At 41.1% G+C, this 23,238-nt stretch overlaps 1 protein-coding gene across 18 annotated transcripts in view; it reads right to left on the bottom strand.

Moving 5' to 3' along the window:
* Nucleotides 1-2,129: 2,129 nt before the first annotated feature.
* dock7 (dedicator of cytokinesis 7) overlaps nt 2,130-23,238 on the bottom strand; it is a 73,628-nt gene continuing 52,519 nt past the window's right edge. For 7 of the 18 annotated variants that reach the window (XM_047373826.1, XM_047373821.1, XM_047373816.1 and 4 more), the window contains 17 exons: nt 19,201-19,218; nt 16,709-16,805; nt 16,423-16,557; nt 16,165-16,317; nt 15,604-15,762; nt 15,363-15,463; nt 15,067-15,259; nt 14,835-14,978; nt 13,458-13,589; nt 12,606-12,620; nt 7,916-8,041; nt 7,688-7,777; nt 7,362-7,598; nt 4,497-4,640; nt 4,280-4,386; nt 4,001-4,168; nt 2,130-2,846 (listed from right to left, as the gene is read on the bottom strand). In XM_047373826.1, the coding sequence (XP_047229782.1) occupies nt 2,804-2,846; nt 4,001-4,168; nt 4,280-4,386; nt 4,497-4,640; nt 7,362-7,598; nt 7,688-7,777; nt 7,916-8,041; nt 12,606-12,620; nt 13,458-13,589; nt 14,835-14,978; nt 15,067-15,259; nt 15,363-15,463; nt 15,604-15,762; nt 16,165-16,317; nt 16,423-16,557; nt 16,709-16,805; nt 19,201-19,218 (2,062 nt within the window). In that variant the 3' untranslated portion in view covers nt 2,130-2,803. Of the gene's footprint in view, nt 2,847-3,889; nt 3,910-4,000; nt 4,169-4,279; nt 4,387-4,496; nt 4,641-7,361; nt 7,599-7,687; nt 7,778-7,915; nt 8,051-12,605; nt 12,621-13,457; nt 13,590-14,834; nt 14,979-15,066; nt 15,260-15,362; nt 15,464-15,603; nt 15,763-16,164; nt 16,318-16,422; nt 16,558-16,708; nt 16,806-19,200; nt 19,219-23,238 lie in introns of all 18 variants that reach the window. The other 11 variants (XM_047373827.1, XM_047373822.1, XM_047373830.1 and 8 more) reach the window with 4 other exon arrangements.

Below are 23,238 nucleotides of genomic sequence, written 5' to 3' on the forward strand. Positions count from 1 at the left end.
CTTTCTCTTTACCGATGTTTTCCTTTACCGATACGTTAGAATATCAGGGAAAAGGTCATTTATATCAGTTAACACCTAAAAGTGAAAGGGGTTCATTGTATGATATATTTTAAGGATTTGTTTTGCTATTTTTGCTTGAAACTAATCTGTTTCTCAGAAAATTTAAATATGACACAAACCAAGTCAAAGTGATTTTTATAGGACCTACAAAATCATGGGGAAGACTGCCGACTTGAAACATCCATCAAACATCCTATGCAAGTTTTAGGTACACAAAAAGGTTCATTGCTAAAGAAGCTGGCTGTTCAGAGCGCTGTAACCAAGTGTAAAAATGGAAAATTGAATGGAAGGAAAAACTGGTAGGAAAAAGGACCACAAGGGATAACTCCAGCCTTACTATAACTAAAGTGAAACAAATTTAAAAAGTATTTGTGGGAGATTCACAAGACCTGGAATGTGGATGGAGTTGGTGCTTCAAGAGCTACCATACAGATGTATCCAGGAGATGGCGCTGCAAATGTCACTGTCTTACCAGGGCTAAAGAGAAAAAGGACTGGACTTGCTCAGTGGTCCAAAGTCTTTTTTTTTTTCTTTTTTTTTAACAAAGTCGTTTTAGTTATTAATCCAAAAGTTGGCCAGACCAACCACTGGTCATTTGTTTTTAATTTTCATTAGCTGTAAGCCATGATTAAATGACCAGAAATAAATTCTAGACATATATCATTGTGTGTGATGAATATGTACAGGGGTTGGACAATGAAACTGAAACACCTGGTTTTAGACCACAATAATTTATTAGTATGGTGTAGGGCCTCCTTTTGCGTCCAATACGGCGTCAATTCGTCTTGGGAATGACATATACAAGTCCTGCACAGTGGTCAGAGGGATTTTAAGCCTTTCTTCTTGCAGGATAGTGGCCAGGTCACTACGTGATACTGGTGGAGGAAAATGTTTCCTGACTCGCTCCTCCAAAACACCCCAAAGTGGCTCAATAATATTTAGATCTGGTGACTGTGCAGGCCATGGGAGATGTTCAACTTCACTTTCATGTTCATCAAACCAATCTTTCACCAGTCTTGCTGTGTGTATCGGTGCATTGTCATCCTGATATACGGCACCACCTTCAGGATACAATGTTTGAACCATTGGATGCACATGGTCCTCAAGAATGGTTCGGTAGTCCTTGGCAGTGATGCGCCCATCTAGCACAAGTATTGGGCCAAGGGAATGCCATGATATGGCAGCCCAAACCATCACTAATCCACCCCCATGCTTCACTCTGGGCATGCAACAGTCTGGGTGGTACACTTCTTTGGGGCTTCTCCACACCGTAACTCTCCCGGATGTGAGGAAAACAGTAAAGGTGGACTCATCACAGAACAATACATGTTTCACATTGTCCACAGCCCAAGATTTGCGCTCCTTGCACCATTGAAACCGACGTTTGGCATTGGCATGAGTGACCAAAGGTTTGGCTATAGCAGCCCGGCCGTGTATATTGACCCTGTGGAGCTTCTGACGGACAGTTCTGGTGGAAACAGGAGAGTTAAGGTGCACATTTAATTCTGATGTGATTTGGGCAGCCGTGGTTTTATGTTTTTTGGATACAATCCGGGTTAGCACCCAAACATCCCTTTCAAACAGCTTCCTCTTGCATCCACAGTTAATCCTGTTGGATGTGGTTCGTCCTTCTTGGTGGTATGCTGACATTACCCTGGATACCGTGGCTCTTGATACATCACAAAGACTTGCTGTCTTGGTCACAGATGCGCCAGCAAGACGTGCACCAACAATTTGTCCTCTTTTGAACTCTGGTTTGTCACCCATAATGTTGTGTGCATTTCAATATTTTGAGCAAAACTGTGCTCTTACCCTGCTAATTGAACCTTCACACTCTGCTCTTACTGGTGCAATGTGCAATCAATGAAGACTGGCTACCAGGCTGGTCCAATTTAGTCATGAAACCTCCCACACTAAAATGACAAGTGTTTCAGTTTCATTGTCCAACCCCTGTAAGTCTCAATTTTTTAACTGAATTACCGAAATAAAGATTTTCAATGCTTTTCTAATTTATTGAGACGGGCCTGTATAAGACATTAACAGAAGAAAAAAAAAACCGATCACACATCTGAACTTTAAAATATTTATTTAGTAAAATATTTAAAGTAAAACAAAACTACATAAAATTATACAAGGATGTAATAAGTACCTAACTTTAAAATATTGTCGCTTCAACATAAAATAAAGCATGATAAATACCGGTACAACTTTTTCCATGTTTTAATTTTTTTCCCTTCCTCCCCACCTTCAAATACATAAACTTTCAATTCGTAAAGGCATTGCTACACAATAATAAAAAAAGTGCACAAATGAAACTGAATACAGTATTTTTCGACACGCCGTGCAGAATTAAATAAACACCTTGATTTTTAAAGTACCTTTTTCCAGTGGACGCTTGTAAAAAGTGTGGCTGTAAAAAGGGGCGGGATTTGGCACTTATCCGGGGCTCAGATCTCTCTTCATATTTACTGCTTTACAGCTTGAAGGTCCTGTTGGTATCAAGTGTTTAAATGTGTCTTTTTTAAGGTAGCTGAGGGAAAAACATCCCTATAGTAACAGCAAACAGCACTGAACACCAAGGTATCTCTTCATCCTTAGGATCCTTAAGATCCTAACCTTCCTTTCTTACACGTTTTTCAAAACACCAACTTTTAACAGACACTCCTATTTACACTTCAAAATAAATTAATATTGCAATTTCTGCAGTCTTTGTGTCGGTCTATTGAGTGCATTCTCCTCATCTTCAAATATCAATCTTGCGGAGACTCAGTCGGCTGAAGGAATCTCTGCAAAATAAAAAAATTATAATAAGGACATTTTTATACAAAGAGAAAATTACCTGAAAGGAATTTAGAGACAAATTGCCATTTTTTTATTGGATTACCAAATCCTTTTAGCTACTGATGCAGAGTGGCTGGATGTTTTGGTTTAAGGCTTCTTCGAATTTTTATGTGATAGACCAACACAAAGCTTTGCATAACTGGGATGTGGAAGTAGCAAGTGTAGCAAACGTAGGAGGCAACTGGAGTAAACACTTTGCAGAACCACCTTTTGCTGTATTTGCAGCTGAGAGCCTTTGTGGCCATGTCTCCACCAACTTTACATATTAAGAGTAACATTTTTGCCCATTCTTTCTTTTTTTGTTGCAAAATAGCTAAAACTTAAGCTTTTTGGATGGAGGGTGTCTGTGAACAGCAATTTTTACACCTTGCCACAGAATCTCAGTTGGACTCGAAGTCCAGGACTTTGACTGGGACATTCTAACACATAAATATGCTTTGATCTAAACCACCCCATTGTAGCTCTGGTTGAACATTTAGGGTCGTTGTCCTGCTGGAAGGTGAACCCTCCACCACAGGATCAAGTCTTCTGCTCCGTCTAACAGGTTTCCCTTCCCGGATTGCCTTGTATTTAGCTTCCTTCCCATTAAAAATGATGCAATAATTTGTGCTGGTCTATAACGTTAAATTATAACATTAATCGTTATTGTGTATGTGGATGTAACATGACAAAGTGTGGAAAAAGTCAAGGGGTATGAATGCTTTCAAAAGGCACTTTATCCATCTGCTGTTAAAATCTCAGAATATTCTTTATTTAAATAAAGATATGCTGGCATTACTTCTGTCAAATGGCAGCAGTGCTAGCAAATGTGATTTTTTCCAACCAAAAACACAACAGGACAACATTCCTTTATATTTTGCTGTTGTTTGTGTGCAGAATTACTATTTTTATTTTAGTCTCAGGTTTTACCACAGTGCTTCAAACTCACTTTTTACCCGAGAAAACTCTAAAGGACAACACAAAACACAAGACGTAGTTTCAGAACTACCTTATCAAGCTGTCCGTTTGCTGCATGATTATTACAGAAACAAAACACTCGTTTTAATTTAACACCCAAAACAAAGAAGCGAACGCAGACAGACAGCATGTTTTCTCTCACCTGTGCGAGTTGACCTGCAGGACGGGTTTATAAAGCTGGGGGATCTTCCTGTTGATGAGGGGTTGCAGCGCCTCCTTCAGTCTGTGGTAGTTCCTCTCCAGCTCCCTCTGGTACTCCTTCTGGTCCGGACCGATCAGGCTCTTGTTCTTCCGGAGGGCGTCTTCGCACCTTTGGCGGGACAAATGTTGATGAAACTCTGACATATCTCTGTGTCTATGCTGTATGAAAAGCACCCAGTGAATGATTGGAATATTTGGGAGAGGAAGTAATAATGCAAACCTCTTTGTGAAGTCCTTAAAGCACAGACGAAGCTTGTTGTGGTGTCGATACAGTTTTGGGTCACTTGGGATTTCGGACAGGAACACCTGAGCCACTTCCAAAGGTCCCTAAAAATATATTTGTTGGAATCAATCAACGATTAAAACATTCTCTATGAGATAAATATTTAAAATATATATCTAAAAAAGGAGTGCTGTATGAATTCCTGATGTCTAACCTGGTTTACAGTTGTGCCCACAGATCCCTGCAGGACCATCTGCAGCATTTTGGCATCAGCAGGGTCCTGATGCGTGGCAAAGGCCAACTCCTGTGTCTTCTTCTGCATGTCCTCTATTGCCACCTCTATGGGAGTGGAAATAATCTGGAAATAGAAAAAAGTTGGGAGATTTTACTCACTGTAGTAATATAATATGCTAGACAGTATTTTCTAAGCTGTATAAATGCCTGTGAGTATTTAGGATGAAGTCTTTTCATAATAGTTGGTACAAAAACATTTTTCTGTTTATTGTTATTGTCATGGGTGAAAAACTACAGTCATATTCAATACATTCAATACATGTTTGTCCTATTGAAAGTACTATTTTGAAAATAAAAACCTTTAAGCAGGTATTAAACATACATTAAATCCACATTTCTGTGTGAAAATGTTTTTTTATTGGTCTGCTATATTATTCTAATTTTCCATTAGCTCTAAGCAGAAAACTATAATCATCATAATTAACAAAAATAAAGGCTTGGAAACATCAGTCTGTGTGTAATTATCCTGTATTAAGTGTTTAACTTGAGTTATTGAAATAAATGAATCTTTCAATAATATTCTAATGTACTGAATATACAGGTCCTTCTCAAAAAATTAGCATATTGTGATTAAGTTCATTATTTTCTATAATGTAATGATGAAAATTTAATATTTATATATTTTAGATTCATTGCACACTAACTGAAATATTTCAGGTCTTTTATTGTCTTAATACGGATGATTTTGGCATACAGCTCATGAAAACCCAAAATTCCTATCTCACAAAATTAGCATATTTCATCCGACCAATAAAAGAAAAGTGTTTTTAATACAAAAAACGTCAACCTTCAAATAATCATGTACAGTTATGCACTCAATACTTGGACGGGAATCCTTTTGCAGAAATGACTGCTTCAATGCGGCGTGGCATGGAGGCAATCAGCCTGTGGCACTGCTGAGGTCTTATGGAGGCCCAGGATGCTTCGATAGCGGCCTTTAGCTCATCCAGAGTGTTGGGTCTTGAGTCTCTCAACGTTCTCTTCACAATATCCCACAGATTCTCTATGGGGTTCAGGTCAGGAGAGTTGGCAGGCCAATTGAGCACAGTGATACCATGGTCAGTAAACCATTTACCAGTGGTTTTGGCACTGTGAGCAGGTGCCAGGTCGTGCTGAAAAATGAAATCTTCATCTCCATAAAGCTTTTCAGCAGATGGAAGCATGAAGTGCTCCAAAATCTCCTGATAGCTAGCTGCATTGACCCTGCCCTTGATAAAACACAGTGGACCAACACCAGCAGCTGACACGGCACCCCAGACCATCACTGACTGTGGGTACTTGACACTGGACTTCTGGCATTTTGGCATTTCCTTCTCCCCAGTCTTCCTCCAGACTCTGGCACCTTGATTTCCGAATGACATGCAGAATTTGCTTTCATCCGAAAAAAGTACTTTGGACCACTGAGCAACAGTCCAGTGCTGCTTCTCTGTAGCCCAGGTCTGGGGAATGTGGCACCTGTAGCCCATTTCCTGCACACGCCTGTGCACGGTGGCTGTGGATGTTTCTACTCCAGACTCAGTCCACTGCTTCCGCAGGTCCCCCAAGGTCTGGAATCGGCCCTTCTCCACAATCTTCCTCATGGTCCGGTCACCTCTTCTCGTTGTGCAGCGTTTTCTGCCACACATTTTCCTTCCCACAGACTTCCCACTGAGGTGCCTTGATACAGCACTCTGGGAACAGCCTATTCGTTCAGAAATTTCTTTCTGTGTCTTACCCTCTTGCTTGAGGGTGTCAATAGTGGCCTTCTGGACAGCAGTCAGGTCGGCAGTCTTACCCATGATTGGGGTTTTGAGTGATGAACCAGGCTGGGAGTTTTAAAGGCCTCAGGAATCTTTTGCAGGTGTTTAGAGTTAACTCGTTGATTCAGATGATTAGGTTCATAGCTCGTTTAGAGACCCTTTTAATGATATGCTAATTTTGTGAGATAGGAATTTTGGGTTTTCATGAGCTGTATGCCAAAATCATCCGTATTAAGACAATAAAAGACCTGAAATATTTCAGTTAGTGTGCAATGAATCTATAATATATGAATGTTAAATTTTCATCATGACATTATGGAAAATAATGAACTTTATCACAATATGCTAATTTTTTGAGAAGGACCTGTATCTGCACATGCTTTTTCTCCCATTCATTTTCCATAAATATTGAATGTTTCATTCAACAAAATGTATACATCTTTGCCACCCTATGATATTTTCTCATATTTAAACTTAAAAGAAAGTTTAAAAATCTAACATAATTGTTGTAGCATTAATGACAGTTGATAATCCATCTTTTTCCCCGCAGATCTAGACAAATTGTATTTAGCAGGATGATGGGCAAAATTGTTCTTTAAACTGTGAAGGTTGCCGCCCTCTGACCTAAGACCTGCTTTTAAAGCAAACTTCCACAAATGTTCAATAACGTTGAGGTCAGGGTCATTCCAGAAGCCTAATGCCAGTTTTACCTACTCCAATACCAGATGTGTTTTTTTTATTTTTTATTTAATTTAAATGTATTTATTTATTTAAAGCTAGATGTTTCCACAACCCTGCTTGACAGCTTTACGGTGTTCTTAGGGTTGAAAGCTTCACAGTAATGCCTCCAAACAATACGAGAGCCTAAAATTCATATCACATTCATGGCCAAGATGACTGCATGTAAAGTTCTGACCGGAACCGAATGTTGTTTGACTTTTTGTTTACCAACAGTACAGCCACCATCTTGGATGCTGCTGTCAACCAGCTAGGTTTCATGTCCAGTGCATCTTTTCCTGTTAACCACTTGTAAATTCATCATCTACCTCCTCCTTGTGGATGATGTTGATCCTTGTCTTGATGTAAGGAAAGGCGTGCGAAGTGGTGAGGATGGTCTTGCGTTTAAATTGCTCATGCAGGTCCCCGTGGGCCCGGCCATCCAAGGTGAAAGGAGTGCAGTACACAAAACGTCTCAAGTTGTAGTTCTTGTCAAAGTAGGTGATGCGGTCTTTCATCTCGTAAGTGTCGAAGTACGGCTCCACGTACGTGATCTGGATAAAGGCCTGCACAAAGTAACGAAATATCTTCAAATGACGAGGCGGGTGTATGCTAATACATTTTACATGGAAATAAGGCATTAGTGAGCACCAACCTTATTGGGGTCAAGTTTGCACTTATCTACAGGGTTGGAGTCCTTAATGACCTCTACCTGGTCCTCTCCAAAGCGCTCCCCATAGAAGCTCTAACAGAAAAGTGGGCAGGTTCTTTACGCTGCTAGAGCAACATAACGCTAGGCACAAACATCTTAGATTGGTAATAATTATTTAGTTTAAACATTAAGGAATTACAGGAAGTGTAGAGGCTACGTGATGGTGCTTACCTCGAGCCTGTGAGAGATTTCAGCCAGCTTCGTGATGGCTGGCTCTTTATACACAAACTCCTGCTCATCCAAGTCGCCAAACTTTGAACCATAAAAACCGACTCTGAAGTACGTACCAAACATCCTCTTCCCATCCTATGAGTAAAAAAAAAAAACCTGTTAGAGCAATGTCTTTGTAACATTGGAAAACTGTAAATAAATTAATCCTCTAGATATAAATGTGAGGCATAGTGCCAAACAGATCTGGAGAAAACACTCCTTTCTCATAAGGTTAGTTGTGTTTTCTGTAGTGGTTTTGGACCCATCTTTAACATGGGTTCAGGTTTCTTTCTCGCAGTACACAGTTCTCCACAATTCAAATAGCAGGCATCTAAACTTTTCTGCGAGCTCCTTTAAAAAACAGATAAGTCTCAGAGTTCAGAGCCGTCACTTCAGTCACAACGATAGAAACAGCAAGGCCTTTCCAGAAGGCAAAACCTTTCTCCCATTCCTCTTGGCAGAAACCTTTAAACTCAGCCAGGTTGGCTGTTTCCTGACATGTTCTAGCCGGTGCTGGTCCAAACGGATGCTGAATCTTTCAAGGACATTTACCATGTTGGACAGTAAAGATGGCGTTAGTGAGACAGTACTTGATGCCTGATCGTTCCACAGAAGTAGAGGCTAATTTTGGTCAAATATATTTATTGGTATTATTTGGATGGTTGTCATGGGAAGATTCATGGACGACTAACTCCTGCTTCACTGTAAAGGGTTGCTAGTTTCCCACCTTCACTAAGAAAATCTGGTTGCTATACATAGCAACCAGATTTTACAAGGAAAACTTATAAAATAAAGACAGTTTGCCTTTAGATCTGGCTTGAATCCAAAATGGTTCTGTTCGTTTTTTATAGTCATGGAATTTGTTTTTAATAATTCAATTCCTCAATGTATGAAAGAGGTGAAGAAGATCCCTTGGAGAAAAAAAGCTAGAAACATTAACAGTGAGTCCTTACATACAGAGCCATGCAAACGTATTCCCACCCCTTGAACTTTTTCATGTTTTATTGGGGTTCTGTGACAGTCCAACACAAACAGTGCATAAAAGGAAAATAATACGTTGTTTTCCACATTTTTACAAATAACAATTTGAAAAGTCTGGGCTGCATTTGTATTAAGCCCCTTTTTACTCTGATACTATTCAAAAGCCATCTTAACTTGTAAACAGAGACCACTTGTGTTTATTCTGAGTATCAATCCAGCTGAGAACATTGTTGAACAGGCCGCATCACAAAGACCAAGCAACGCAGCCGAAAGGTCTAAAGGTCATGTAGGTGACGGAAAAGGGTGCTCTGGTTTATAAGACCAATACTGAGCTTTTAGACCCACATATGAAAATAACTCTGCACTGCACCATTCCCAGGGTAACACATGGTGGTGTCAGCATCATAATGTGGGGATGTATTTTTTTTCAGCAGGGACAGTTAAGCTGGTCAGAGCTGAAGGGAGATGGACGGAGCTAAGTACATTACCATCCTAGATGAGATACATTTTAATCCTAAACAAGAACATGTTCAAAGTTTTAAAAAAGACTGGGATGGAGACGTACAGTCAGAGCTACAACGGGAGCCCTAACGGGAAAGATTCCAGGCTGTAGATGTGCAAAGTCTGTAGAGAAATGCACCACAAAAAACTTCAACTGCAGTGAGATTTTCGAAAGCATTTATTTTTCTTCCACTTCACAATCATGCACCACTTTGTGTTGATCTGTAACATAAAATCCCAAATGCCACTGCATAATGGACAGCTCCGTTCTGTCGTAATAAAGACCAATAAATACCATTAGGCACAGCTGGACTCCATGCAAGTTGTGAAATATTGACAGGGTCTGTTCACAGTGCAGCAGCCTAATAATCTTACTAAACTCAAAACAATATGTTGGTGCGTCAATTATGTGAAACTCTGTTATGTTTTTTTTAAACTGTTACAAGCTGAAAATGACATAACAGAGTTTAAAATAAATACTCTGACAGGATCTTAAAAGAATCTGCACTACAAATATGGCCATTAAAACGTGTAAGCTCATTGAAAAAGGAATAGGAAAAGTTAAAACTAAATGTGTTCATATTCAAATATAAATAATATCAAGTTAAACAGAGCAACAGGACAATATGTGTTGTGGTGTTCACCATACACCCTTTACTGGTGTATCTAGAGATTTGTAAGGACACTAGAGATGCATCAAGACATTTGCTGGTGACCGGCATTGATGGGTGTTCATTTTGAACAGTTACTGGCTAGTTGGAGATTTTAAAATGCAGTGCTAACAGCACACTACAGTGTGGAAGTTGGTACCGGGTATAGACAAAGCTACCGTTGGTGTTTAAAAATGAATTCAGAGCAAAAACAGATGTAGAAAACTATTCAAAAGGAAAGTGTATTTTCTATAACATATCAAGACAAGTCTGTGGTTCATTCAGCCTGCAAGAGAGAGCAAGACTTTTAGCAGATAACAGGAAGGCTGAACAAATTACAGTAAAATTCATCTGTTTTATTGTTTTGAGCCTTGAACCTCTATCTGATATGAAACATTCTGGATTTGGAAATGTCGACAGTATTTTGGATAAGGATCTACGTTTTCTAGAGAATATACTGAATGTTTACAGTTAGTAATGCTAACCATACAAATCGCTAATCAGAATCAGCTTTATTGCCAAAATTGTGCGCACAAACAAGGAATTTGATTCTGGTACACTTTGCTCTCAGTGAATGTTTTATTTCTTTTTTCAATATAAATGGAATGAATTCATACTAATAATCATTCGTACTGTTAACCCCAAAACATTTTCTTAGTTTTAAATTCTGTTACTGGTCTTAACTGTTTGACAGCAAACACTCGCACACACAAACACAATAGCACCCCTGTTACATTTCCAGGTTTTGGCTGATGTAAAATAAAAACATTTATAAGATGAAGGAATATAAAGGCAGAGAATCCCAATTCGCTAGAATACGTTTCGTCAGGTCAGAGCTGCCAACATGAGGTTGGAAATCAGCCAGAAATCTCTGATCGGTGTATCTCAACAGGAAACTAGTATCAGAAAGTATCTGGGAGAAGCACCGGAGCCTCCAGAAATTCAACTGTCACCTTTGGCTTCTTGTCAGTTGAAAGAGGACAAGTATGAACAAAGCAACAAGAAAAGTGGGAAAAAACAGACAGGCGCTTTATCCACTTTCATTTAAACTATTGTATTAAACATCAAAGCTGACACTTCCTGAATCAAAGCAGCAGGAGGGACTGCAAATTCAAAGCCTTACGTCTTCTGCTATCTTTAAATAACATGACATTGAGAGAAGATCACCTGTTCTTTAAACTTCTGAAGTACCAATCATCAGATTCTATAAATGCTGTTCTTCACAGATAAGAAGCAAGAGTCAAGAAGCTCAACAAGAAAGCGAACATTAAAGGGGAACCAGCATGTGTGCTTTATAAAGTATAGGCGTGTTTGCGTGTGTGTGACAGCAAAGACATTTCCTTTGCAGGAACCTCAAATGTAATGTCTTCATAGGTTTTCAAAACATTTAAACTGTCAATAGCCTTAAAACTAATGCACTTACCACAAGACACAATTAAGTAAAGTAGGAGGGAGGGGTCAGCAACCGGGCAAATCAAAAAGGAGAAAACAGAACAGAATTTTAATCAGGATGGGGTTCCCCCACAGAATCAACAAAAAACAAACAAAAACTAGCAAATAAGATCAAAAATATCTTCAGTGATTTGAAGAAAGTGATTTTTTTTTAATGTTCCAGACCATGCAAAGGTAGACAAAGACAAAAGAAAAAGTCAGAAATAAAGAACCATAGCCCTTAAACACACCATGCACCCTTCGTGCAATTCCAGAAACAACCAGAATCTGACCCAATTCATGCAACAAACCATGAAAACTCACCCAGAGGTTAATCAAGTTAACACAATGAAAGGGTGGATGGAAAAAATTATAAAAAATCAGGGGTCGATTTAGTTTATATAATCAAAAGAAAAAAATCCATAATAATACGTGAAAATCAATAGGAAAAATCGAATAATTCTAAGATTACTGTTAGTTGAACCCTTTGTGGAGAAAAAAACGACTGGCAGCTTGAACAATCTGATTCCAGCTTCGACCCAAAGTTTGCAAGACCTTTGTTTAAAAAGTTCTATTGTGGCGAGAAAGATCCGAGACCCTTCATGTATGAGGAGTGTACTGAAATCGAGCCCTGTGCATAAAAATGAGGTGAGATGAAGTGTGGCAGCAGACGGCGTCAGTCGACGAGTGAGCGCTGACTGGCACCAGCAGACAGACAGAAGATGAGGGTGGATTAGGTGCGGACTGTGCTGGTAATACATTCATGTTGACTTTTTAGTCATTAGTGTCATCTCGTGGCTGTCATGCACAGCCCTTCAGCCCGGTCACGTTTGGAAAAATAACACAAGCTCCTCCCGCACAAGATGAGGGAAGAGACATGAAGGCAGGTGAATTTCTACAGCAACATCCCCAGCAGGGAATGTCTCCGGCTGTTAATGGGCTGAATGAATGAAATAAAGCAAAGGGCAACAGAACGCTCGCAGCGGGCAAATAAAAGGATGAGAGTAAATAAAAATACATAGAAAAAAAAAAAAAAAAAAAAAAGATAAATATGAGCAGGGCCAAGCAGGAACTATTTAACCACCTACCTCCCAGCCAGTACTCTGTGTAACAAAGAGAATACAGAAAACATGTGAAGACAAGACATTTACAACCACCACACACAGCGTGGTACACACATGCACAGGATGATAAAACCAAGAGAATGTTCCCTGGGAATCTTTCCCAGATTAGAGAACAATCAACATTATTTAAAATCAGATGATTATAAACTAATTAGGCAAATATAATCCATGAAGAAACCTTTTTGGTCACCACTAAACTTTAGTAAGGCAAAACTGCACACCAGATGACTACATCCATGCCCATACTGTAATCTGATATTCCTAATATGAGTCAATCACTGGCCAAAGGTGGACTGGCCACTGACATCTCATGCATCCTTTATTGGTTACAAAAAACAAATGAAATAAAGCATGCCAGAGGCTTAGGTATAAAAAAATATAAACATACTGGAAATAAAATGGTAAATAATAACAACGTGCAACATTGTGTCTGTGTGAAAGATGGTTTCATGAAGGCAGAAAACAGAGGTTCAGTTCTGTAAAAATCCTCCTAAAAATGTTTTGAACTTCTCCACGGCTTCATTTGTGTTACAGTTAATGGTAGTGATAAAAGTGAACATGTGTTCAATTTTATAAACATTTTATAAAAAAGCTGAGGGCAGCTCGGACTATTTCATTCTGTGTGCCGAGCTTAAAACATGCAATCTAAAAAATCTCACAAAATCCACACATGAGCAACACAAAAAAACGGTTAAAGGAACTACTGATTAGGCCCCAAACAACATAATTTTCTTTTTTAATATCTAAATTAACATTTAATTTGACAACCTTAAACTCTAAGTGAAGTTAAGCCTTCTTCCTGTGTTGTGTATTTACCTGATGGACAATTTTGCTAAAGGCTTCCTGTAGTTTACCATGGATGGTGGCCAGCTTCTTTGCATCTCTGTTGGCTTCGTGGATTGGGATTAGTACCTTGTATACTTCATTCACTGCCTCATACATGCCCGCCTGTACAGAAAGGTAACATCAATAAAGGACAATTATATATTGAAACAACCAGAAAGGAGAAATTAGCATTTTTGGACACATGATTGGTATGTTTGTTTCATACAAAACTAAAACTTTACGTTAACATTTTTTTTTTCCCATAGAAAAGAGTCCCAGCACAGTTCTTTGTTTATTTACTAGGTTTTCTTTTTACTTGACAGAATTACCACTGCCATGAAATATGTGTGCTCTCTTTGTTTTTCTGTCCCACAGAAAGTACTCCTGGCTCAGTGATTTTGTATTTATTACGTCTTTATTCTGACTGGAGCCTTTGACTAAGCCAGTGCTGTTAATAACAATGAGTACAGTGTGGTGATAGGGTATTTCCACCCTTACAGATCCCTTCTGTATCAGCTTTTTCATCACACTGAAATCCTTCAGACCATGAAACAAATTTAGTGTCAGACAAAGAGAAAATATCGAGTCCAAGTCATAGAAATGGCATTATAACCCTCTCCTTACTTATAGATGTCGGTAACTTTGACTCTCATCTGTTCTTGGGTTTCTTTAGATCATAGCATTTTGTTTTGAGATTTCTTACCCTACTTCATGCTGTCAGACAGGTTCTATTTCATGTATTTCTTACAGGACAGCATTTGTGCGCTGCTAGTGAAACTGAACCAAAAATGCGGTAAAACACATTCATCATTTAACAACAATTATACAACAACCAAGTCAGTTGGGTTTGGATAGCTTGTTTCCTTCATATATGAAAACACTTGTTACTATGGTTATCTCTCTAAGATATTAAAATAAATTGATCTGAATCATAAAGTTTGACCTGAAGAAATCGTGCAGGGGGCAAATATGTTTTCATTGCCGTATTTTATCAGAATTTGGACTGAACTGAACTGCATGTAACTGGATCTGAGTCTCACTATATTGTTGGATTGGACTGTATGGAAAAATGGGCTTCTATATAACTGAAAATTAATCTGACCTACTTGTACTGAAAAATCTTTATATGACATTTGTTGTGAATTGACTGTGCATAATTAAACAGAACTGAACAGAAAACAAGCATACTGCACAAAACAATTACGGGATTTTTATAAAAACTGACCAATGCTGTTATTTTCCCGTTCAATACTATACCGAGTAAGGAACTGCTGAAAAATTGGGACGACATGCTCGAAATTTGTTTTGGCTAGAAGACAGTCCTCACTCCTGGACTGGGCCACATGAAGATAAGCATTTGTCTCTCACCATGGAGAAAGAGGCAGCTGCCTGCTCCAAGAGGCCCACAAGACCGATTTCTGTAAAATATTTCCCGGAGCAGATGCCCTCTTCATCTGGTGACACCACGTCATCAGAGACAGCTGATTCCTCCAGCACATTTGAAGAAATGTTCTGGAAGTCACACCATAATGCATGAAATAAGGTATTTAGTAGCACTTATCTGCAAACGTGATTATATTTCCACCAGAATTGTCCTTACCTGAAAGGTGACGCAACCTACAGGAAGGTACTTGCGGTCCTCCAGCATGCTCAGGTATTCTGCTACGAGGGCAGCGCTGTGCACCAAACACTGAGCAGCTTCAGCGTGATTATTCCTTTCTGAGAGTTTTCCGGCCATGTTCTGGAGCCATGTCAAACGCAGGTCTGGAGATGTCTGGTATCCTTTTGCAATCCTAAAAGTCAACGCAAAAGACACAGTCAAAACACACAGAGAAAACCAGAGTAATAACGCTTGTAGTGAAGAAATAGTCTCTAGGTTAGTCATTTGCTCAGTACCTGTACATGAGATCTACCAGCATCTCAGGATCTTCTTGGTGTTCCTTCATTTTCACTGTGTCAGACAGGATCATGTGCAGATTAAATACGAGGTCTTGGACCTGGTAGGAAAAAAAGTTAACTTTAGCTTCGTTTAGTTTGCACTAGCAAATTAAATGAATGTTTGTTGCTAAACTGAAAAGGATTAGAACAAAATGATCATAGGTAATAGAAATCCGAGTTAGATTAGTTAAATTAGCACCTGATCTGGGAAAGTGGTCTCCCTGAGTTCTAGGTCTTCCTCTGCATAGGTGAGGATGGTTTTCAATGAGCGACGGAGAAACTCCTCATTAAAATTCTGCGACGTTCCCACCAGCGAGGACAGAGACATGGTCACTTGCATTTTCACTCTTGCAAAGTTCTAAAAATTGCAAACACAAATACGAAACGGGGGTATAAGAATTTGGTTTAAGACAGCGTTTATCAGATGGATAAAAATGACATACTATGCAGAGAAAACAGATTTTTATGCATAATAATTATTTTCGAGGACATCTTGGCTTTTATGTCTTCTGAGTTCGTTTAATTATATCACAAAATGAATTCACCCACATTTAGGTAAAACCTGGGCATTTACATGTTTACATTAAACTGGTTAATGACAAGCAATAGTTTTAATGAAAATGTTTTCATACTAGTTGTGCCCTTATATAAACTACATCACAAGAGGTTTTAAACATTAAAGGTAAAAATACCAAAGAATAATTGCAACTAAAACACAGTATTTAGAGCTGGAACCATTATGGCTTTCAATTTTACTTACATTACCAATCTCAAAGTTTTGCCTCATGAGAAGGTAGAGGGATGCGCTGGCGTGGGATCTGATGGTACTTATGCTACTGCTGCAGCTTCTTAGGAGTCGCAAACACAGATCAGCACACTGCTCGGTTTCCTCCTCAAACAGCAACTCTGGAAACTATAGAAGCAGAGATCCGTACAAAATGATTAATCAAGGACAAGGATTTAATCAGAACAAACAAATCCTAGCAATTACATTTTTTTAAAAGTCTAGAAATCTTACCTTGGAAACCAGGGCCCTTTGTGTGGCAAAACAGTGCTGCAGGTAGAGGGCGCTCTGGTTGCAGGCCATGCTGTGAAGCAGCACCTTCAACACCCCACCCAGAATACTCTCCTTGGATTCTGTCACTGATGCGGTCTACAAGACAAAAGGGCGAGGAAACCGTTTTTAGAAGAAAAACAGATGCATGACACAAAATATGAGAGTTGTCTAAAGTTTTAATTTGTGTAAAGTCCTACACAAACAAAGTAGCAGTAATTTGGATATTTGTTGCTGTTTGCTTGCTTACCTGTACAATGATCTCCAAAGTATCAAGAATGATTAGGTTGGCCTCTGTTGCAAGGTTCCCATCTATAAGAGCTTCATGTTCCAGCTCCGCTCGTGTCCTAGAATCATAAAAAACAGAAAGGCATAAACCTGCGCTCCTAAATTACAAAGGTACTGTTTTGCCCTCGATTAATGCAAGTCAGTACTTTCAACACATACCAAGGGGTTTAAAAACTGTTTCAGGTTTCCAACATATTTTTTGCTCAAATTCCATTATTTTCTAGATTCAAATTAAGATTTCTCAGTCCGTTTTTCGCATATTTTTAATGGACAAGATAAAGTTATCTATAAATTTACTGCAGATGTTTCTATTGAGGTCATGATGTACATAAAAAAAAAAAAAATAAAATAAAAAAAAACCCTAGACTAGATGGACGAATAGGGACAGGTAAAGTCTGAAGTCACAAATATTTTTCTACACAATTTCTATTCAAAATACTGAAAATACTTAATGGAAAGTTCAGGAAGAATTTTAAGTATTAAGCTTAAATCTCAGGCACTAATAAATAATAAATTACTCTGAGAAAATTCCCGGTTGTACTTAAAGTAACTTTACTTTGGCCGGCTCGACTCCACTCAGCCCATTTTGCGACCGTTTCCCTTACTGGCTTTTCCGGCTCAGTACTGGCTTTCTTGGTACCTGCTCGTCGGCAGGTCCAAAACGTTAACAGACTGCTGTTCACTGATTGGCCATGCGCGTGGTCAGCAGCATGAGAAAATGTTCGCAGAGGTAGCGGAGTGAATGACAAGCCACAGATTTTACCGCACACCGTAGTGCCGGGAAAAGCTAAAAGCTAAAGCTAAAAAAACAACTCAAGAGTGACTACAAAAATATTAATGGCCGACGCGGGTTAAACCGAAAAGCTGTGACAATGATTCAAACTCATCCTTACTGTTTTAAGAGGACGTGATGTGCGACGGTGCGTGTTTATTTTACTTTGCAAAGCACGTGATGCTAATGCCTGGAAGTTGGGCTTCAAGCCACACCTCCAGCTGTCAATAGAACCACTACAGATTTAGTGCAAGTAGAGCAAGGTAGAGCCGTGCGGTGATGGAACCATAAATGGATAAGAGACAGTAATGAACCAATATGAGGCATTTAGGCAATTACTGTAACTTATTTCCAGAGTGTGTTAGTGTTAAATGAATGTATTCTAATAAGCATGGTAATAATTCACGTTAACTTTCAGGGAGAACTGTAATGTTTGTATGAATGCCTCTTCCATTGCTTTAAACATAACAATATAAAGTGAAGGCTCATGTCCTAACCATCGACAATTATGATGATTACGATGATGATTCGTTTCTCTACCCCTTGCCTGCTGCAGGCAGGTAGCGCAGAATTGACTACAGGTACAGCAGCAACTAGTTGAGGTATGAACCTGCATCTCAGTGCTTTCTGTGACTTTTCTGTTGCACCATCATACATATAAGTACAGCCAAACGAACAGCACAGATCAAGATTTTATTGAAGGCTAACACCAACATCGTAGTTCATTGAAAGTGGGTGCAATCAAAAATACTCTCAGTGGACCACATTTCAGTTAATATTTAAGATAGATTTTGCTTTCTGAAAGCGAATGCAGTAAAAATTTGTGAATGAGAACAGCTTTATTAAAATACAGTTTATTTGAGCAAAGAGAACAGGAGAAATTGAAAAAATTAAATGAAGTTGGGAAATGCCAGAACAGAATGCTGAGCAGAGACAAAATCAATATGCTAACTGGAGCACGAATTTATGACCTAACAGTATGGAGAATGAACAAGAAGTTGTCTAAGTTCAGACTGTTTAGATGGTGAACTATGAATCTGATTAAATGCAGTTTTAACCTGTGTTAATTGAACTTGGAACTGTGGTCTAAATATCGTAAATCTACAGGAACCAAATTAACTCTGAAATGTTAGGCTTTTAGTCATAACACACTATTATTGAATTAAAAATTAGGAGAATCAATAACAAATTACCATCGGATGTTTTTTTGTTGCACTTTTTGGCAGCAGCAGAGACTGGACTCCCAAAACAGGAAAGCATACTGGTTAAAAAGCCATACACACCCACAGCAACCACTATCAACCCAAAAGCATATGATGTTACCGAGACAAAGGAATCGAAGGGGCAAGGGACTCGGGGTCAGAACCAGGATCTTTGTTTATGCCAGCATGCCCATGTGAGAACTTAAAATGTTAAAATGGAGAGCAAATGAATGATAAAACCTTGATGATAACCCTGTATAAGCAGCTACTGTGTGCAATTTTAAAACAAATCAAATAAATGTGAAAATTATTTACTCACTGGTTCAGAGTCCAGTTCGTAATGTTGTAACTTTAACAAATATTTAGTTTTTTCCAATTTAACTGGATCACTTCCCACAGGCATGACAAAACACCTTAAATGAGGCTCTAAAGCTGAGGGCAACTCAAAGCAGCACACAACAAATGTAGACCATACAATACCTGACTGATCTGTGACTCCTACACACACACACACACACACACACACACACACACAACACACAGCAACACGAGGAAACAAATGGAAAATGACACAAAAACATAGGTTGATGAAGATTTTAAGAAAGATGTGAAATAAAGGCCAAGCAATGAAAGGAGGTTATTTGTTTGCAATGAGGCATGAAATAAATCATAATAAAACAGGGAAGTTCCTAAATTAGAAACATTTTCTTCTAATCCTTTAAAATCTTAAAAAAAAAAAAACTGAAAATACCAATGACTGTGACGAACATATCTATCAGCAGAATTATCTTAGCAAAAATCCTCCCAATTCAATTCAGTTGTATTTATAGAAAATAGAAAATTAAGAAAAATCAAACAAATTTCACAAATCTATAACTGGAACAGGTACAAGAAGAATGGGGCACGGCCAGAAGCTAACAATGCGAAACTCCTGACCACTGTTAAACATTTAAAAACTTAACATGCAACGTTTCGGGTCACAGACCATTATTTAGCCTGATAGAACTCTGTGACATTGCATAGCAAAGTTTTGCTAGTTTAACGATGTGCAGGTTTTTACACTTCCAGCCAAATTTATAGGTACCCCAGGTAAAGCTCAATGTCACACTGAAAATTTAGCTGTGGTTGTCCAACTGTGGGCTTTAGATTTTTTTTACCTGCTGTATCATGGTTCCCACTTCGCAAAGTGGGAAAATCTTGACTGGTTTAAAAAAAAAAAAAAAAAACAGCTCTAGATTTGGGCAAGTTTAGGCATGTAGCCATTGTCTTATAGCAATATCCTGACTTAAGAGAAAAAGGACCTCTGTGTCATTTCATATTTGTACCCAAGGCACTTGGTATGAGGGGTCAAAGTAACAAAAATTAAATTAAAATGAACTGAAGATGTGAAATACTGAACACGGTAAAATTGAGTTTCGTAAAAACCAACATGTGATTAATTTTGCCTCTGTCAATTTTGCCTCTGTCAATTTGGAGGTCATTAAAAAGATAAATATTAATGTTATAAATATTAAGGCTATCAAATTTAACATCTGTTTGCATTCACTGTCTTGATTTTAACATCTCCATTTTTTTTTTTTTTTACACATGTTTTCGGCACTAGTGGCCTTTATTTTGTATTTTTCCTTTGACAGTAGGCAGACAGGAAAGGGGTAGAGAGAGGGGGAGACATTCGGCAAATGTCGGCAGGTCCGGGACTCGAACCCGGGACAGCCACTTGGAGGACCACAGCCTCTGCACATGGTGCAGCCCCTACACCATCAGCGCCGCGCCCAACGCCTCCATTTTTACCACTTTAGTTTTATGGTAAACGTTTTTTTTTACCACTTTAGTTTTATCATTCATCGTGTCCCCTCCTTGAACCGCCACCTTAACGTGGTGGAGGGGTGTGAGTGCTCGAATGATCCTAAAGGCTATGTTGTCTGGGGCTTAAATGCCCCTGGTAGGGTCTCCGAAGGCAAACAGGCTCTAGGTGATTGGTCAGACAAAGAGCGGTTCGAGAATCCCTCATGACGACTACAGAATCGAGGCACGTGACGTCGCCCGGTACGGCGGAGCCGGGGTCCCACCCTGGAGCCAGGCCTGGGGTCGGGACTAGACGGAGAGCGCCTGGTGGCCGGGTTGCTCCTCGCGGGACCCGGCCGGGCCAAGCCCGAACGAGAGACGCAAGACCATCCCCCAGTGGGCCCACCACCTGCAGGGGGAACCGTGAGGGAACGGTGCAAAGAGGATTGGGCGGCAGACGAAGGTGGAGACCTCGGCGGCCCGATCCCCGGATGCTTAGGCTGTCTCTAGGGACGTGGAATGTCACCTCGCTGGGGGGGAAGTAGCCTGAGCTTGTGCGGGAGGTCGAGAGATATCGACTAGAAATAGTCGGGCTCGCCTCCACGTACAGCGCGGGCTCTGGAACCCATTACCTCGAGAGTGGCTGGACTCTCTTCTACTCTGGAGTGGCCCGCTGGGAGAGGCGGCGGGCTGGGGTGGGTTTGCTTGTTGCCCCCCAGCTCAGCCGTCTCGTGTTGGGGTTTACCCCAGTGGATGAGAGAGTCGCATCCCTGCGCCTTCGGGTTGGGGAGAGGTCTCTGACTATCATTTCGGCCTACGGGCCGAGTGGTAGTGCGGAGTACCCGGCCTTCTTGGCGTCCCTGTCGGGGGTGCCGGATAGTGCCCCTCCTGGGGACTCCATTATTCTGCTGGGGGACTTCAACGCCCACGTGGGAAACGACAGTGACACCTGGAGAGGCGTGATTGGGAGGAATGGCCTCCCCAATCTGAATCCAAGCGGTGTTTTGTTATTGGACTTCTGTGCTAGTCACGGATTGTCCATAATGAACACCATGTTCAAACATAAGGGTGTCCATCAGTGCACTTGGCACCAGGACAACCTAGGCAGGAGGTCAATGACCGACTTTGTTGTCGTATCATCAGACCTTCGGCCGCATGTTTTGGACACTCGGGTGAAAAGAGGGGCTGAGCTGTCCACTGATCACCACCTAGTGGTGAGTTGGATCCGCTGGAGGAGGAGAAAGACGGACAGACTTGGCAGGCCCAAGCGCATAGTGAGGGTCTGCTGGGAGCGTCTGGCGGACCCCTTGGCCAGTGATGTATTCAACTCTCACCTCCGGGAGAGCTTTGACCAGATTCCGAGGGATGTTGGAGACATAGAGTCCATGTGGACCATGTTCTCCGCATCTATTGTCGATGCTGCCGCCCGCAGCTGCGGCCGTAAGGTCTGTGGTGCCTGTCGCAGCGGCAATCCCCAAACCCGGTGGTGGACACCGGCAGTAAGGGACGCTGTCAAGCTGAAGAAGGAGTCCTATCGGCTGTGGTTGGCTTGTGGGACTCCTGAGGCGGCTGACGGGTACCGTGGGGCCAAGCGTGCCGCGGCCCGGGCGGTGGCAGAGGCAAAAACTCGGACCTGGGAGGAGTTCGGTGAGACCATGGAGAAGGACTACCGGTTGGCCCCGAAGCGATTCCGGCAAACCGTCCGGCGCCTCAGGAGGGGGAAGCAGTGCTTCGCCAACACTGTTTACAGTGTGGATGGGGAGCTGCTGACCTCGACTGGGGACATTATCGGCCGGTGGAAGGAGTACTTCGAGGATCTCCTCAATCCTGCCATCACTCATTCCCTGGTGGAAACAGAGGCTGGGGACTCGGGGTTGGACTCTTTCATCACCCAGGCTGAAGTCACCGAGGTGGTTAAAAATCTCAGCGGTGGCAAGGCTTCGGGGTTGGATGAGATCCGCCCTGAGTACCTCAAGTCTTTGGATGTTGTGGGGCTGTCATGGTTGACATGCCTCTTCAACATTGCGTGGCGGACGGGGACAGTGCCTTTGGATTGGCAGACTGGGGTGGTGGTCCCCCTACATAAGAAGGGTGACCGGAGGGTGTGTTCCAACTACAGGGGGATCACACTCCTCAGCCTCCCTGGTAAGGCCTACGCCAGGGTATTGGAGAGGAGAGTCCGGCCGATAGTCGAACCCCGGCATCAGGAGGAGCAGTGTGGTTTTCGTCCCGGCCGTGGGACACTGGACCAGCTCTATACCCTCTACAGGGTACTCGAGGGTTCATGGGAGTTTGCCCAACTGGTCCACATGTGTTTTGTGGACCTGGAGAAAGCATTCGACTGTGTCCCTCGTGATGCCCTGTGTGGGGTGCTCCAGGAGTATGGAATCGGTGGCTCTTTACTAGGGGCCATCCGGTCTCTGTACAAGCGGAGCAGGAGTTTGGTCCGCGTTGCCGGCACTAAGTCGGACCTGTTCCCGGTGCATGTTGGACTCCGGCAGGGCTGCCCTTTGTCACCGGTCCTGTTCATAACTTTTATGGACAGGATTTCTAGACGCAGCCAAGGGCCAGAGGGGGTCTGGTTTGGGGACCAGTGGATTTCGTCTCTTCTTTTTGCAGATGACGTGGTCCTGCTGGCCCCCTCTAGCCAAGACCTACAGCATGCACTGGGGCGGTTCGCAGCCGAGTGTGAAGCGGCTGGGATGAGGATCAGCTCCTCCAAGTCCGAGGCCA

This window comes from Girardinichthys multiradiatus, chromosome 9 (genome assembly GCF_021462225.1).
Source record: "Girardinichthys multiradiatus isolate DD_20200921_A chromosome 9, DD_fGirMul_XY1, whole genome shotgun sequence".
Lineage (NCBI taxonomy): Eukaryota > Metazoa > Chordata > Actinopteri > Cyprinodontiformes > Goodeidae > Girardinichthys > Girardinichthys multiradiatus.